Genomic DNA, 17,460 nt, shown 5'->3' on the forward strand with positions numbered 1-17,460 from the left:
CTGATTTTGTTTTCTTGCTCTATCAGTTACTAAGAAAGCAGTGTTCATTTTATAATTGTATTCATATATTTTTTTAAACAATCCTGATCATCAATTGTAATGCATGGGTTTTTTTCCCCACACACCCACGTAATTCTCCAATGCCAGCTTGGTGTTCTACAATTCAACTCAGTTCTGAGGCTGTCTACCTGGAGATAGCATCAGATTCCACGGGTTAAGGGCTCAGCCCCACAAGACTGCCCTCTGCTTCAGATGCCAGTTGCAAGGGCAGGTTGTTATCTGTGCTTCTAACCAATTGGTTATAAATCAGAGGTTCCCATAACCTCCTCCTTGGGTTTGATTAATTTGTTAAAGCAGCTCACAGAACTCATGGAAACGTTTTACTTACTAGATTACCCGGTTTATTATAAAGGAATGTAACTCAGGAATAGCTAGATGGAAGAGATGCCTAAGGGCAAGGTCTGGGGAAAGGGGTGCAGTCCTTTCATGCCCTCCCTGAGGGCGCCACGCTCCCCAAATCTCCATGTTTTCACCAACCCGGAAGCTCTCTGAACCCCCTCCTTTGGGTTTCTATGAAAGTTTCATTACACAGGTACGACTGATTAAATCACTAGCCACTGGCGATTAAACTTAATCTCCAGCCCCTCCCCCCTCCTAGGAGGTGGGGGTGGGGACACGGAGGAGATGGGGTTACAGAGGGGACGGAGGGTGGGACTGAAAGTTCCAACCCTTTAATCACATGGTTGGCTCCCCTGGCAACTAACTCCCATCCTCTGGTTACCGAGGGGCTTTCCAAAAGTCCTCATTACCATGACAAAAGACACCCCTACTGTTCTTATCACTTAGGAAATTCCAAGGGTTTGGGGGTGGCAGAAACAAGGATGAAGATCAAATACATGTTTCTTATTATAAATCACAATAGCACAGGGTAAATAAACCTAGTTTTATAACTATTAAAACCGGTAAACATATTTTAAATTATTTTTGTAGTTACTACCATTATGACACTCAAATGTCATAACATTATTTATAGCTGGTATCATTTTTACACAGCCAAGATAGGGTCAGATTAACTAATTCACCACTTATTCCAAGCCTATTGGCTTCCTAGCAAACAAATATGTGCGAGGTGTTGTAAAATGTATTATAAGTTGTCTTGATCTCAGTGGTCCCAGTAAAATACGTATTGTTTGTGTTGACCAAAGGTTTTGGAGTCAGACATATATGGATTCAAATACCAGCTCTAATACTTAAAGTAGCTTGTTTTTTTTTTTTTTTTGGCTGCACACGGGCTTTTCTCTAGTTGCGATTAGCAGGGGCTACTCTTCGTTGCGGTGTGCGGGCTTCTCATTGCGGTGTCTTCTCTTGTTGTGGAGCACGGGCTCTAGGCACGCAGGTTTCAGTAGTTGCAGCACACGGGTGCAGTAATTGTAGCACGCAGGCCCTAGAGTGCAGGCTCAGTAGTCGTGGCACGCGGGCTTAGCTGCTCCGCGGCATGTCAGATCTTCACCAACCAGGGCTTGATCCCGAGTCCTCTGCATTGGCAGGCAGATTCTTAACCACTGTGCCACCAGGGAAGTCTCTAATGTAGCTATTGGACAATTCATTTCACCTAGTCATGACTCAGTTTTTTTAATCAATGAAATGGGAATAATAATACAACTTGGCACTGTTGTTAACATTAGAGATAATCCATTTAAAATGCCTGACAGGAGAGGAGCTTCAAGATGGCGGAACAGTGAGACGCGGAGATCACCTTCCTCCCCACAAATACATCAGAAATACATCTACACGTGGAACAACTCCTACAGAACACCTACAGAACGCTGGCAGAAGACTTCATACCCCCCAAAAGGCAAGAAACTCCCCACGTACCTGGGTAGGGCAAAAGAAAGAAGAATAAACAGAGACAAAGAATAGGGACTGGACCTGCACCAGTGGGAGGGAGCTGTGAAGGAGGAAATGTTTCCACACACTAGAAGCCCCTTCGCGGGTGGACACTGCAGTTGGCGGAGGGGGGAAGCTTCGGAGCCGCGGAGGAGAGCACAGCAACAGGGTTGCGGAGGGCAAAGTAGAGAGATTCCCGCACAGAGGATTGGTGCCGACCAGCACTCACCAGCCCAAGAGGCATGTCTGCTCACCCGCTGGGGTGGGCGGGGGCTGGGAGCTGAGGCTCGGGCTTCGGAGGTAAGATCCCAGGACTGGGGTTGGCTGTGTGATCACAGCCTGAAGGGGCTAGTGTGCCACAGCTAGCCGGGAGGGAGTCCAGGAAAAAGTTTGGAGCTGCCGGAGAGACAATAGAGTTCTTCTTGCCTCTTTGTTTCCTAGCACGCGAGGAGAGGGGATTAAGAGCGCTGCTTAAAGGAGCTCCAGAGACAGGCACGAGCCGCGGCTATCAGCACGGACCCCAGAGATGGGCATGAGACACTAAGGCCGCTGCTGCCGCCACAAAGAAGCCTGTGTGTGAGCACAGGTCACTATCCACACCTCCCCGCCCAGTAGCCAGTGCAGCCCGCCACTGCCAGGGTCCCGTGATCCGGGGACAACTTCCCCGGGAGAACACATGGCGTGCCTCAGGCTGGTGCAATGTCACGCCGGCTACCGCCACAGGCTCCCCCCGCATCTGTACCCCTCCCTCCCCCTGGTCTGAGTGAGCCAGAGCCCCCGAATCAGCTGCTGCTTTAACCCCGTCCTGTCTGAGCGAAGAACGGACGCCCTCCGGCGACCTACATGCAGAGGCAGGGCCAAATCCAAAGCTGAACCCCGGGAGCTGTGCGAACAAAGAAGAGAAAGGGAAATCTCTCCCAGCAGCCTCAGGAGCAGTGGATTAAATCTCCACAGTCAACTTGATGTACCCTGCATCTGTGGAATACCTGAATAGACAACAAATCATCCCATATTGAGGAGGTGGACTTTGGGAGCAACGATATATATATTTTTTTCCCTTTTCTCTTTTTGTGAGTGTGCATGTGTGTGATTTTGTCCGTATAGCTTTGCTTTTACCATTTGTCCTAGGGTTCTGTCTGTCCGTTTTTGTTTTAATTTTTCTTAAAATTTTTTTCTACAAAAACAAAATTTTTTTTCTTAATATATTTTTTATTTTAATTATTTTATTTTATTTTATTTTATCTTCTTCTATCTTTCTTTCCTTCTTTCTTTTTTTTCTCCCTTTTATTCTGAGGTGTGTGGATGCTTGGTGCTCCAGCCAGGCATCAGGGCTGTGCCTCTGAGATGAGAGAGCCAAGTTCAGGACACTGGTCCACAAGAGACCTCCCAGCTCCACGTAATATCAAACAGTGAAAATCTCCCAGAGATCTACATCTACGCCAAGACCCAGCTCCACTCAATGACCAGCAAGCTACAGTGCTGGACACCCTATGCTAAACAACTAGAAAGAGAGGAACACAAACCCATCCATTAGCAGAGAGGCTGACCAAAATCATAATAAGGCAACAGACACCCCAAAACACACCACCAGACGTGGACCTGCCCACCAGAAAGAAAAGTACCAGCCTCATCCACCAGAACACAGCCACTAGTCCCCTTCACCAGGAAGCCTACACAACCTACTGAACCAACCTTAGCCACTGGGGACAGACACCAAAAACAAAGGGAACTATGAACCTGCAGCCTGTGAAAAGGAGACCCCAAACACAGTAAGTTAAGCAAAATGAGAACACAGAGAAACACACAGCAGATAAAGGAGCAAGGCAAAAACCCACCAGACCGAACAAATGAAGAGAAAATAGGCAATCTACCTGAAAAAGAATTCAGAATAATGATAGTAAAGTTAATCTAAAATATTGGAAATAGAATGGAGAAAATACAAGAAACATTTAACAAGGACCTAGAAGAACTAAAGAGCGAACAAACAGAGATGAACAACACAATAAATGAGAATAAAAATTCTCTAGAAGGGATCAATAGCAGAATAACTGAGGCAGAAGAATGGATTAGTGACCTGGAAGATAAAATAGTGGGAATAACTACTGCAGAGCAGAACAAAGAAAAAAGAATGGAGGACAGTCTCAGAGACCTCTGGGACAACATTAAATGCACCAACATTCGAATTATAGGGGTCCCAGAAGAAGAAGAGAAAAAGAAAAGGACTGAGAAAATATTTGAAGAGATTATAGTTGAAAACTTCCCTAATATGGGAAAGGAAATAGTTAATAGAGTCCAGGAAGCACAGAGAGTCCCATACAGGACAAATCCAAGGAGAAATTCGCCAAAACACATATTAATCAAACTATCAAAAATTAAATACAAGGAAAAAATAATAAAAGCAGCAAGGGAAAAACAACAAATAACACAGAAGGGACCCCCATAAGGTTAACAAACAAACAAACAAAAGATCTGCTGATCTTTCAGCAGAAACTCTGTAAGCCAGAAGGGAGTGGCAAGACACAAAGTGACGAAGGAGAAAAACCTACAACCAAGATTACTCTCCCTAGCAAGTATCTCATTCAGATTTGACGGGGAAATTAAAACCTTTACAGACAAGCAAAAGCTAAGAGAATTCAGCGCCACAAACCAGCTTTTCAACAAATGCTAAAGGAACTTCTCTAGGCAGGAAACACAAGAGAAGGAAAAGACCTACAATAACAAACCCAAAACAATTAAGAAAATGGTAATAGGAACATACATATCGATAATTACCTTAAATGTAAATGGATTAAATGTTCCAACCAAAAGACATTGATTGGCTGAATAGATACAAAAACAAGACCTGTATATATGCTGTCTACAAAAGACCCACTTCAAACCTAGGGACACATACAGACTGAAAGTGAGGGGATAGAAAAAGATATTCCATGCAAACGCAAATCAAAAGAAAGCTGTAGTAGCAATTCTCATATCACACAAAATAGACTTTAAAACGAAGACTATTATAAGAGACAAAGAAGGACACTACATAATGATCAAAGGATCTATCCAAGAAGAAGATATAACAATTGTAAATATTTATGCACCCAATATAGGAGCACCTCAATACAGGAGGCAAATACTAACAACCATAAAAGTGGAAATCGACAGTAACACAATCATAGTAGGGGACTTTAAACCCCACTTTCACCAATGGACAGATCATCCAAAATGAAAAACAATAGGAAACACAAGCTTTAAATGATACATTAAACAAGATGGACTTAATTGATATTTACAGGACATTCCATCCAAAAACAACAGAATACACATTCTTCTCAAGTGCTCATGGAACATTCTACAGGATAGATCACATCTTGGGTCACAAGTCAAGCCATGGTATATTTAAGAAAACTGAAATCGTATGAAGTATCTTTTCTGACCACAATCCTATGAGACTAGATATCAATTACAGGAAGAAATCTGTAAAAAATACAAACACATGGAAGCTAAACAACACACTACTTAATAACCAAGAGATCACTGAAGAAATCAAAAAATACCTAGAAACAAATGACAATGAAAACACAATGACCCCAAACCTATGGGATGCAGCAAAAGCAGTTCTAAGAGGGAAGTTTATAGCAATACGATCCTACCCCAAGAAACAAGAAACATCTCAAATAAACAACCTAACCTTACACCTAAAGCAATTAGAGAAAGAAGAAGAAAAATCCCCAAAGTTAGCAGAAGGAAAGAAATCATAAAGATAGATCAGAAATAAATGAAAAAGAAATGAAGCAAATGATAGCTAACATCAATAAAACTAAAAGCTGTTTCTTTGAGAAGATAAACAAAATTGATAAACCATTAGCCAGACTCATCAAGAAAAAAAGGGAGAAGTCTCAAATCAATAGAATTAGAAATGAAAAAGGAGAAGTAACAACTGACACTGCAGAAATACAAAGGATCATGAGAGATTACTACAAGCAACTATATGCCAATACAATGGGCAACCTGGAAGAAATGGACAAATTCTTAGAAATGCACAACCTTCTGAGACTAAACCAGGAAGAAATATAGACAATATGAACAGACCAATCACAAGCACTGGAAACGAAACTGTGATTAAAAATCTTCCAACAAACAAAAGCCCAGGACCAGATGGCTTCACAAACGAATTATATCAAACGTTTAGAGAAGAGCTAACACCTATCCTTCTCAAACTCTTCCAAAATATAGCAGAGGGAGGAACACTCCCAAACTCATTCTACGAGCCTACCATCACCCTGATACCAAAACCAGATGAAGAGGTCACAAGGAGAGAAAACTACAGGACAATATCACTGATGAACATAGATGCAAAAATCCTGAACAAAACACAAGCAAACAGAATCCAAGAGCACATTAAAAGTATCATACACCATGATCAAGTGGGGTTTATCCCAGGAATGCAAGGATTCTTCAGTACACTCAGATCAATCAATGTGATATACCATATTAACAAATTGAAGGAGAAAAACCATATGATCATCTCAATCGATGCAGAGACAGCTTTCAACAAAATTCAACACCCATTTATGATAAAAACCCTGCAGAAAGTAGGCATAGAGGGAACTTTGCTCAATATAATAAAGGCCATATATGACAAACCCACAGTCAACATCGTCCTCAATGGTGAAAAACTGAAACCATTTCCACTAAGATCAGGAACAAGACAAGGTTGCCCACTCTCACCACTATTATTCAACACAGTTTTGGAAGTTTTAGCCACAGAAATCAGAGAAGAAAAAGAAATAAAAGGAATCCAAATCAGAAAAGAAGTAGAGCTGTCACTGTTTACAGATGACATGATATTATACATAGAGAATCCTAAAGATGCTACCAGAAAACTATTAGAGCTAATCAATGAATTTGGTAAAGTAGCAGGATACAAAATTAATGCACAGAAATCTCTTGCATTCATATACACTAACAATGAAAAATCTGAAAGTGAAATAAAGAAAACACTCCCGTTTACCATTGCAACAAAAAGAATAAAATATCTAGGAATAAACCTACTTAAGGAGACAAAAGACTTGTATGCAGAAAATTAGAAGACAGTGATGAAAGAAATTAAAGATGATACAAATAGATGGAGAGATATACCATGTTCTTGGATTGGAAGAATCAACATTGTGAAAATGACTCTACTACCCAAAGCAATCTACAGATTCAATGCAATCCCTATCAAACTACCACTGGCATTTTTCACAGAACTAGAACAAAAAAATTTCACAATATGTATGGAAACACAAAAGACCCCGAATAGCCAAAGCAATCTTGAGAAAGAAAAACGGACCTGGAGGAAGCAGGCTCCCTGGTTTCAGACTATACTACAAAGCTACAGTAATCAAGACAGTATGGTACTGGCACAAAAACAGAAATATAGATCAATGGAATAGGATAGAAAGCCCAGAGATAAACCCACACACATATGGTCATGTTCTCTTGATAAAGGAGGCAAGAATATACAGTGGAAAAAAGACAGCCTCTTCAATAAGTGGTGCTGGGAAAACTGGACAGCTATCTGTAAAAGTATGAAATTAGAACACTCCCTAACACCATACACAAAAATAAACTCAAAATGGATTAAAGACCTAAATGTAAGGCCAGACACTATCAAACTCTTAGAGAAAAACATAGGCAGAACACTCTGTGACATAAATCACAGCAAGATCCTTTATGACCCACCTCCTAGAGAAATGGAAATAAAAACAAAAATAAACAAATGGGACCTAATGAAACTTAAAAGCTTTTGCAAAGCAAAGAAAACCATAAACAAGATGAAAAGACAACTGTCAGAATGGGAGAAAATATTTGCAAATGAAGCAACTGACAAAGGATTAATATCCAAAATTTACAATCAGCCCATGCAGCTCAATATCAAAAAAACAAACAACCCAATCCAAAAATGGGCAGAAGAACTAAATAGACATTTCTCCAAGGAAGATATACAGATTGCCAACAAACACATGAAAGAATGCTTAACATCATTAATCATTAGAGAAATGCAAATCAAAACTACAATGAGATATCATCTCACACTGGTCAGAATGGCCATCATCAAAAAGTCTACAAACAATAAATGCTGGAGAGGGTTTGGAGAAAAGGGAACACTCTTGCACTGTTGGTGGGAATGTAAATTCATACAGCCACTATGGAGAACAGTATGGAGGTTCCTTAAAAAACTACAAATAGAACTACCATACGACCCAGCAATCCCACTACTGGGCATATACCCTGAAAAAACCATTATTCAAAAAAAGTCACGTACCAAATTTTTCATTGTAGCTCTATTTACAATGGCCAGGAGATGGAAGCAACCTAAGTGTCCATCGACAGATGAATGGATAAAGAAGATGTGGCACATATATACAATGGAATATTACTCAGCCATAAAAAGAAATAAAATTGAGTTATTTGTAGTAAGGTCAATGGACCTAGAGACTGTCATACAGAGTGAAGTAAGTCAGAAAGAGAAAAACAAACACCATATGCTAACACATATATATGGAATTTAAAAAAAAACAAGTCATAAATAACCTATGGGCAAGATAGGAATAAAGACACAGACCTAATAGAGAATGGACTTGAGGATACGGTGAGGTGGGAGAGTAAGCTGGGACAAAGTGAGAGAGTGACATGGACATGTATACACTACCAAACGTAAAATAGATAGCTAGTGAGAAGCAGCCGCATAGCACAGTGAGATCAGCTGGGTGCTTTGTGACCAGCTAGAGGGGTGGGATAGGGAGGGTGGAGGGAGGGAGCACAAGAGGGAAGAGATATGGGGACATATGTATATGTATAACCGATTCACCTTGTTATAATGCAGAAACTAACACACCATTGTAAAGCAATTATACTCCAATAAAGATGTTAAAAAAAAAAAAGAAAAATAATTAAATAAATAAAATAAAATGCCTGACAGAGTACCTGTTAGTAAGGGACAAGTGGTAGTAATAGTAATAGCAGTAGATATAGTAATAATAGTGATCTAGGGTGGCCTCGGTCTGCAGTGGCTTGAAGCAGGATTTTCATTCCCAGCCAGAGATTAAAGTCAGGCCACGACATTGAGAGTGCTGAATCCTAGGCACTAGACCAATGGTCAGTGACAAAGCCCTGGCCTGTACAGCTCTGCAGAAATGAATTCCCACAAAGACAGAAAGTAATGAAACAAGTGTTTATTAGAAGGAAAAAGGGTACATGTGGATAGACACACAGGGGGGCCCAGAGAGAGAGTTGTACCTCGTGGTAGTTTGATTCACTTTTATGGGGCATTTCTTCCAGGTTTCCTTGGCCAATCATCTTGCTTTGCCTGGCCTGAGCCTGTATTTGGTATATCTCAGGGTCCTCCCACATGTGTGCACACATCTCTTAGCCAAGATGGATTCTAGCGAAGAGGCCTGACATCACCTACTATGGGGTGGCGCCCCCTCCCTTTTCGACCTTCAAGGATCCTTTCTGCATGTGTGTAGTCAGGAAGGTCTCCTCCTTCGAGAATGAGGAATATATGGTCTTTTATCTTTTGTCTGGGCAGGGCTTAGCTTCTCCTCCCTCCTGGTATTTTTGGAGTATCTGTCCACAGGGGACAAACTCCAACTGTTCAGCCTGGGGCCCATCTATCTCTTGCCTCAATAGCAGTAGTAGTAATATTATTATATTTATTAAGTAATATTATTTAAAAATATAATTTAACATAAATTATATTATTAATATTTTATTATTAAATATTGTTATATCTGCTAAAATGACTCACCATTTTCTTTCAGCTTTATCAAATTTTCTTTCAATTTCTCAATTTCTAGTTGAGACTTCTCAAGTACAGAATCTAAAAGAAAAAAAGAACAAAATATTTGTGTATGGAGCAACTGATTAATATAGTAATCAAATTTCAAACGACTATTTCTCTTTGGAACACTTTCTTTCTGATGGCTGTCACCTGACTTTCTGCATAAATGTCACCTCCTCCCGGAATGTTTTCCAGATTCCCCTCTTAATATTCCACTACACCTTATATTTATCCCTGTCCTTGATGTCATCTGATCTTGTAATCTTTCCCTGTTTCCTTAACCAGATTCTATGCTGAAGAGTTTGGACTACTGTAAACAACAGGAACAGCTGAAAGTTTTTAAGCATGGTACTACCAGTTTAGTAAAAAGAAATTACACACAGAAATACTTAAAATTAATTCCTGCAATTAATAATATTTAGAATTTTGCCAGTATTTTCTAGAAATATCAAAATAGCAAAATTTCAGGAAATTGCTTTTGGTACTCTTCAAGAATTTTATGAGAGCAGAAGGGCGTAAGGAAAGTATATGCGGCATTGGAGTCTTTTGGATTTGGGTTCTCTAACCCAGGTTTTATCACTTTGCCTCCTGTGGTTTACTCATCAACAATGGTATGGCTGATAGGCCTCCTAGAACGGCAAGTTGAGGAATCTCCCAGAAGTAAGACACTATCATGAATCTTTTAAGAGATCATTGCCAATCACAAAGAAAAGGTGCACAGGGAAATCAGGCACAAGCTTCCAAGAGTCTTCTCCCAGCGGAGTCACACAGGATGTGCTTAATTTCTCCAGCAACGAATTGACAATTTGTGTGAAATGTTGTCTACCAGGAAAATTCATTACAGACTCGGTGGCCAACATCTTTATTGGGGGCTGGTGACACAAACACCACCTTCTGCCTAGGACACATCAAAATCCCAGACTCTCAGAAGGAAAGCAGGTTTTCAGCATAAATCACATTGTTTGTACCAAGAGGTCAAGCACAGTGAGCCACTATTACAAATTGGGGAATGGTGGGAACCTTCCCCAAATGCAAGTTTCCAGATGCTAGCCAAAGGCTAACCTAACAAGCAGGACTTTCTAAGGACAGCAGTGTCATGTCTTCTTCTTTTTTTTTTTACATCTTTATTGGAGTATAATTGCATTACAATGTTGTATTAGTTTCTGCTGTACAATAAAGTGAATCAGCTATATGGATACATGTATCCCCATATCCCCTCCTTCTTGAGCCTCCCTCCTACCCTCCCTATTCCTTCACCCCTCTAGGTCATCACAAAGCATTGAGCTTATCTCCCTGTACTATACAGCAGCTTCCCACTAGGAGGTTTTCTATGTTAACTATTTTCTGCATAGGATGGATATACCACGTTTTGTTTATCTACTCACCAAATGATGGACGTTTGAGTTGTTTCTATGTTTTGGCTACTATAAATAATAGTGCTCTGAACATTCACATACAAGGTTTTTTAAAAATTTATTTTATTGAAGTGTAGTTGACTTACAATGTTGTGTTAATTTCTCATACAAGTTTTTGAGTGGACATACATCTTCATTTCTCCTGGGTCACGCAGGAGTGGAATTGCTGGGTCACATGATAATTTTACATTTAATACCTTGAGAAACTACCAAATTGTTTTCCAAAGTGTTTTCATCATTTTACAATCCCATCAGAAATGTTCCAATTTCTATACATCCTTGCCAACACTTGTCATTGTCTTTTTTATTATAGCCATTCTAGAGGGTGTGAAGAGGGATCTCATTGTTTTAATTTGCACTTCCCTAATGACCAATGATGTTGAGCATCTTTTCATGTGCCTATTGGCCATTCATATACCTTCTCTAAAGAAATGCCTACTCAAATTTTATTTTGTTTACTTTAAAATTGGGCTGTCTTTTTATAATAGTATAAAAGAATATGTGAGAATTCTTCATATATTCTGGGTATGAGTCCCACATCAAACACATAATTTGCAAATATTTCTCTCAGTCTGTGGTTTGTCTTTTCACTTTCTTGTTAGTATCTTTTGAAGTACAGAAATTTTAAACTTTGAGTAAGTACAATTTATTAGGTTTTCTCTTATCACTCTTGCTTTTGGTGTTATATCTAACATATGATTGTCTAACTCCAGATCATAAGGATTTACTCTTGTGTTTTCTTCTAAGCATTTTATAATTTTAACTCTTACATTTAGTTCTGTGGTCCACTTTGAGTTAATTTTTGTGTAGGTGTGAGGTAGAGGCCTTTTGAAGCATCTCCCAGACATCATATCATTCATCTATAAATATTTCACTATGTATCTCTAAAAGATAAGGACTCTTTTTAAATATAAACTCAATACCATTATGTGTGATTAAGGAAATTTAACAAGAATTCCTTAATACAAATAGCCAATTAGCATTCAAACTTCCAACTGTTTCATAAATGTTAAAAAACTTGTTTGAATCAGAATCCAGTAAAGGCCACACATTATATTTAGTTAATAATTCCTTTGAACCTTTAAAAATTCATCTTTTTCTTGTAATTTATTTATTGAAGAATAAATAAATATTTGGCATGTATTTTTTATTATTGAAAACTATTTTTATTATTGGCCAAAATTTTTCATTCCCATCCAAATTTTTGGGTGTGATATAAAGAGAGCTAGAAAATAAATTAAAATAAAGTCTTCCATTTAAAAGAGTCAGTTTGGGCTTCCCTGGTGGCGCAGTGGTTGGGAGTCCTCCTGCCGATGCAGGGGATGCGGGTTTGTGCCCCAGTCCGGGAAGATCCCACATGCCGCGGAGCGGCTGGGCCCGTGAGCCATGGCCGCTGAGCCTGTGCGTCCAGAGCCTGTGCTCCGCAACGGGAGAGGCCACAGCAGTGAGAGGCCTGCGTACCACAAAAAAAACCAAACAAACAAACAAAACAAAACAAAACAAAATAAAAATAATAATAAAAGAGTCAGTTTGTTGAAAGAAATAGGCTAATACTTGGGAAACAGTATCATGTAACATATACCTAGGAATAAATTCTGGCTCTAAATCTGATGGATTATTCAAGAAGTAACACGTAAGGCCCACACTGACACTACATATGATATTTTAAAAGGACTTGCTAACTCAGCTTCCCAGCAGTCCCCTGGGGATACTCACTGTGCAGACAGTTTTCAACTAATAGTTTAGGATCCACCAGAGCAACCAAGTGCTGATGGAACAGGGTGCTATGTGATTGTGTTCTGCTGCATCCAAATGTAACTAAACATAACAGGGCTCCTGCTTTTTCCTTTCTCCTTCTGTACCACAAGTAGCAGACTGCTTCTCATCAGACTCACGTGGCCAAATTTCTTTCTTTTTCTAATTGGGTTTATTGAGATATACTTTGCATGTAGTAAAATTCATCCTTTTAAGTAATTTGATGAATTTTGACAAATATATGCAATTGTGTACCCATTAGCCCAATTTTCCATCATTCTGAAAAGGTCATTTGTGTTCACTGCTTAAAATGCATTCTTTTTTTTTGTGTGTGTGGTACGCGGGCCTCTCACTGTTGTGGCCTCTCCCATCGCGGAGCACAGGCTCCGGATGCACAGGTTCAGTGGCCATGGCTCAGGGGCCCAGCCACTCCGTGGCATGGGGGATCTTCCCGGACCGGGGCACGAACCCATGTCCCCTGCATCGGCAGGCAGATTCTCAACCACTGCGCCACCAGGGAAGCCCTAAAATGCATTCTTAACAAAATCTCAACCCTCCTGATATTCTTTGTTTTTAATTCCACAATCAATTTGGCAGGATCATTATTGTTTTATAGATGTAACATTTTTAAGAAATGATCCTAAAGTAACATATATACTGCATGAAAAAGAATCAGCCTAATTTCTTTAATTATTGCAAATTATATAGAGAGGAAATCATTAAAAAAATTTAAACTTCATACTAAAATAAATTATAGATAAAGCAAAGATTGAAACATAAATAATAAATCCATAAAAGCACTAAAAGAATAAAAATCACCAGAGGAGAACATTTTCAATAACCTTGTAGTGATACAGAAAAGACTTTACACATGAAAACCCAGAAGCCATAAAGAATAACTTGGTTAAATCTGACTTGATAAATATTAGCATTTCTATATGGCAAAAAAATTTAACATGACATTTATATCCAACAAAAGGCTCATATCCAGAATATACAGAAAACTCCTACAAATTAATAAACTCCTACAAAACATAAAGATACAACCCAACAGAAAAATATGTGCGAGACTTGAGCAGGAACTTCACAAAATAGTATATCTAAATGAGCAATAACAACAGCAACAAACATATTAAAGGATTTTCAACATCGTTAGCTGTCAGAGAAATGCAAAGTAAAGCCACAATTAAATACTAGTACATACTCATCAGAGAAGTTAAAATTAATAAGACTGACAATACTGAGTATTGACAAAGAGTGTGAAGCAACCAAAATCTCATATACAACTGAGAAGACCTTAAATTAATACAACTATTTGGAAGACAGTATGGCAGTATCTACCAAAGTAGAACAAACCCGTAACCCTTTGATCTAATAATTCTACTCTTAGGAATGTCATGATCAGAGATGTATAGATAAGCACAAGAATATTCATAGCAGCACAATTCATAATAGAGCACAACTGGAAACAACATAAATGTCCATCATCAGTAGAATGGATAAATAGAATATATTGAGTAGGCTTATTCAATGGAATACTAGAGTACAAACAAAAAAGTGAACAAACTACTGCTACATGCAACAACATAAATGAATCTCACAAACATAAGATTGAACGAAAGAAACAAACAAAAGGATGCATACTCCCTGTAGTCAAAACTCAGAAATAACCTTAAAAGTTAGGATAGGGCTTCCCTGGTGGTGCAGTGTGAGAATCCGCCTGCCGATGCAGGGGACACGGGTTAGTGCCCCGGTCCGGGAAGATCTCACATGCCGCGGAGCGGCTGGGCCCGTGAGCCATGGCCGCTGAGCCTGTGCATCCGGAGCCTGTGCTCCGCAATGGGAGAGGCCACAGCAGTGAGAGGCCCGCGTACCACAAAAAAAAAAAAAAAAAAAGTTAGGATAGCCATTATTTTGGGGGAGGAGAGAATATATAGACATAGGAAGAAGAAACAGGGCTTCCAGAGTGCTGGAAATTTCTTGCACTGGGTAGTGTAAATATTGGAGTTGTACACTTTTTGGTAGGTATGTTATACTATGCTTCAATAAAAATTTCTGAACACTGTAGAAAATGAGGCTGTATATCAGACTTTTATGTGTTTATCGTAAAAGATTTTTTTCCTCAGTGCTCTCATGTTCCAACCTGAGTAGGATCATTACACTTAAAACATTGTTAGACATGTTCATCTGTAACCACAGCTTACCTAATTTACTCTGTTCTTTCTCCTTCCCTTGCAGTTCATCAGTGAGCCTTCGGATCTCTTCAGGGGCCATCCCTAACCTCCTTGTTACTTGTTCCATATCTCTCTCTCTGCAGTTTTGTGATATTTTACCTTTTTCTGGGTCTTCATTATGGGACTGAAATAAAAATATTGTTAGTAGTACACCAAAAAGTAAATATACCCTTATGACATCATGCTATTATCTATAAATGTTTGAAAGCCAATAAAGAAGAGTAGCAAACAGAATATTTATGTGCATTTCTTTTATTAGGTTGAACCATAGAAAATTGGTGATATTTGATTGTTTTTAACCTATAAACATGCAATTTCACAAGGTTCAAACCTAACATATCTAAGAGATTATGGTTATATAATAGAAATTTAATCCTAAAAATTATCATTTGTCCAAAGAGAGTGAAAATACTCTTCATTTATATGGTAATTAAATATAGTTTATAAAATGCCTTTACTTAAGGTATTTCATTTAATTTCAAGGTATGTACACAATTAAGGCTCAAATCACGTTTAGAGCTCCTTTCCTACAATTACTTTCAAAACATTTTAAAAACTAAGTAAGAAATTCAACCTCAATGATATTTTGCTTTTGATCTCCAAGATATGTATTTATTTAATATGAATATAATCATTACACAAATTTTTCTAAAAAATAAGAAAATAACCAATACCATCTACATAACAAAACTATTTTTAGCTTACTGGTGTATTTCCTTGCAGTATTTTTTATTTACGTACATTTTTTACATAGTCATAATCCCAATCTATATACACGTTTCTGTCTGGCTTTTTCATTTAACATTATACAAGGAACATTTTTCTATATTGCTGTACAGATTTTGTAATGATTATTTTTAAAGGCTATATAATGTTCCAGTGGGTGCAGCATAATTTATATAATCATTTCAACATTTTGGTAGTTTCCAATTTTTGCTATTGAAAATAATACTATTATGGATATACAGTTTCATCCATATATATTTATCTTGGGTTACTTCCCATTGTTAAATTCTCTGTATATGCTTTATTCACTGGATTTAGCTCTTAATAACATTTCCCCAGATCAAAAAATAATTTCCACAAACAGAATTAATTATATGTAAAATAATGTGCTATACAGTCTAAAGGACTCCCCCCCCAAAAGAAGCTCCAAACATATTTGGGAAGAAGTGTGTACTGTCCCAAGGTGATTTTACAAAGGACATAACACACATCAATTGTTTAAGTTTTGATACATTCAATAAAAATCAGCTATTGTGTTAAATAGGTGACTGACTTTTTTCTTCTTCCCAAAGTTTTCTGATGTGTTTATAATACTCTTATCCACAACTGATATCTTTTACAGCATGGATTTGTACATTTTAATATATTCAAACAAAATACTTCCAAGGTAAAAGCTAACTTGTAACTAGCTACTGTTATTAAGTAAAAGATTGTAATTTTTTTCTTACCTCACTCAGACTTTTTTTAGACTGATGCACAAGTTCTTGATGTTTCTGATGTTCCCTTTGCAGAGGCTGGTGAGTTTGTTCAAATTTCTCCTAAGTAAATATTAAGAGGTGAATGAAAATTACATCAATCAGCTTCATGAATAAAAATGCCATTTAAATTTTTAAAAATAACCACGTAAAAAAAGAGGGAGCATAGTCCAATCCATTTTATGAGGTGAGACCATGCATTCTCAATGAGACAATATTGCCCCCAAGGGAGTGCAAACTGATTTCTGGGGGGGGGGGGAAATCTTACCCTTTCAAGTACAAAGTGCAGATGCCTCCAGTACATAAATAGAATTACTTTATATCAGTGCCATTAAAATTTCATGGGAGAGTGATAGAAAAAATAATCTAAGAAGTGTCATTTATTGGGTTTCCCTGGTGGTGTAGTGGTTAAGAATCCGCCTGCCAATGCAGGGGACACAGGTTCAAGCCCTGGTCTGGGAAGATCCCACAAGCAGTGGAGCAACTAAGCTGGTGCACCACAACTACTGAGCCTGCTCTCCAGAGCCCACAAACCACAACTACTGAGCCTGTGTGCCTAGAGCCCGTGCTTCACAACAAGAGAAGCCACCACAATGAGAAGCCTGTGCACTGCAACGAAGAGTAGCCCCTGCTCGCCGCAACTAGGGAAAGGCCCAAGCACAGCAACGAAAACCTAACACAGCCAAAAATAAAATAAACAAACAAACAAAACAAAAAAATCTTTAAAAAGTGTCATTATGGAGGAAATAATGAAAAAAAGGTTGGCTAACACTGGCTAGCCAGACCTTGATATTAAAGCCTGACAATGATAATACAAAAAGAAAAATCACAGGGCAATCTCACTAATAAACATAGATGCAAAAACTTAAATAAAA

General features: G+C 38.5%; 1 protein-coding gene across 2 annotated transcripts in view; it reads right to left on the reverse strand.

The window, feature by feature from the left end:
- Window positions 1–17,460, reverse strand: part of CCDC30 (coiled-coil domain containing 30) — a 167,507-nt gene that overhangs the window by 124,384 nt on the left and 25,663 nt on the right. For both annotated transcript variants that reach the window (XM_067009865.1, XM_059074337.2), the window contains exons 4-6: window positions 16,559–16,648; window positions 15,075–15,228; window positions 9,668–9,739 (exon numbers count right to left, since the gene is read on the reverse strand). In XM_067009865.1, coding sequence (XP_066865966.1) covers window positions 9,668–9,739; window positions 15,075–15,228; window positions 16,559–16,648 — 316 coding nt within the window. The remainder of the gene's footprint in view (window positions 1–9,667; window positions 9,740–15,074; window positions 15,229–16,558; window positions 16,649–17,460) is intronic.

The sequence above is a fragment of the Kogia breviceps genome, chromosome 1 (assembly GCF_026419965.1).
Source record: "Kogia breviceps isolate mKogBre1 chromosome 1, mKogBre1 haplotype 1, whole genome shotgun sequence".
Taxonomy (NCBI): domain Eukaryota; kingdom Metazoa; phylum Chordata; class Mammalia; order Artiodactyla; family Physeteridae; genus Kogia; species Kogia breviceps.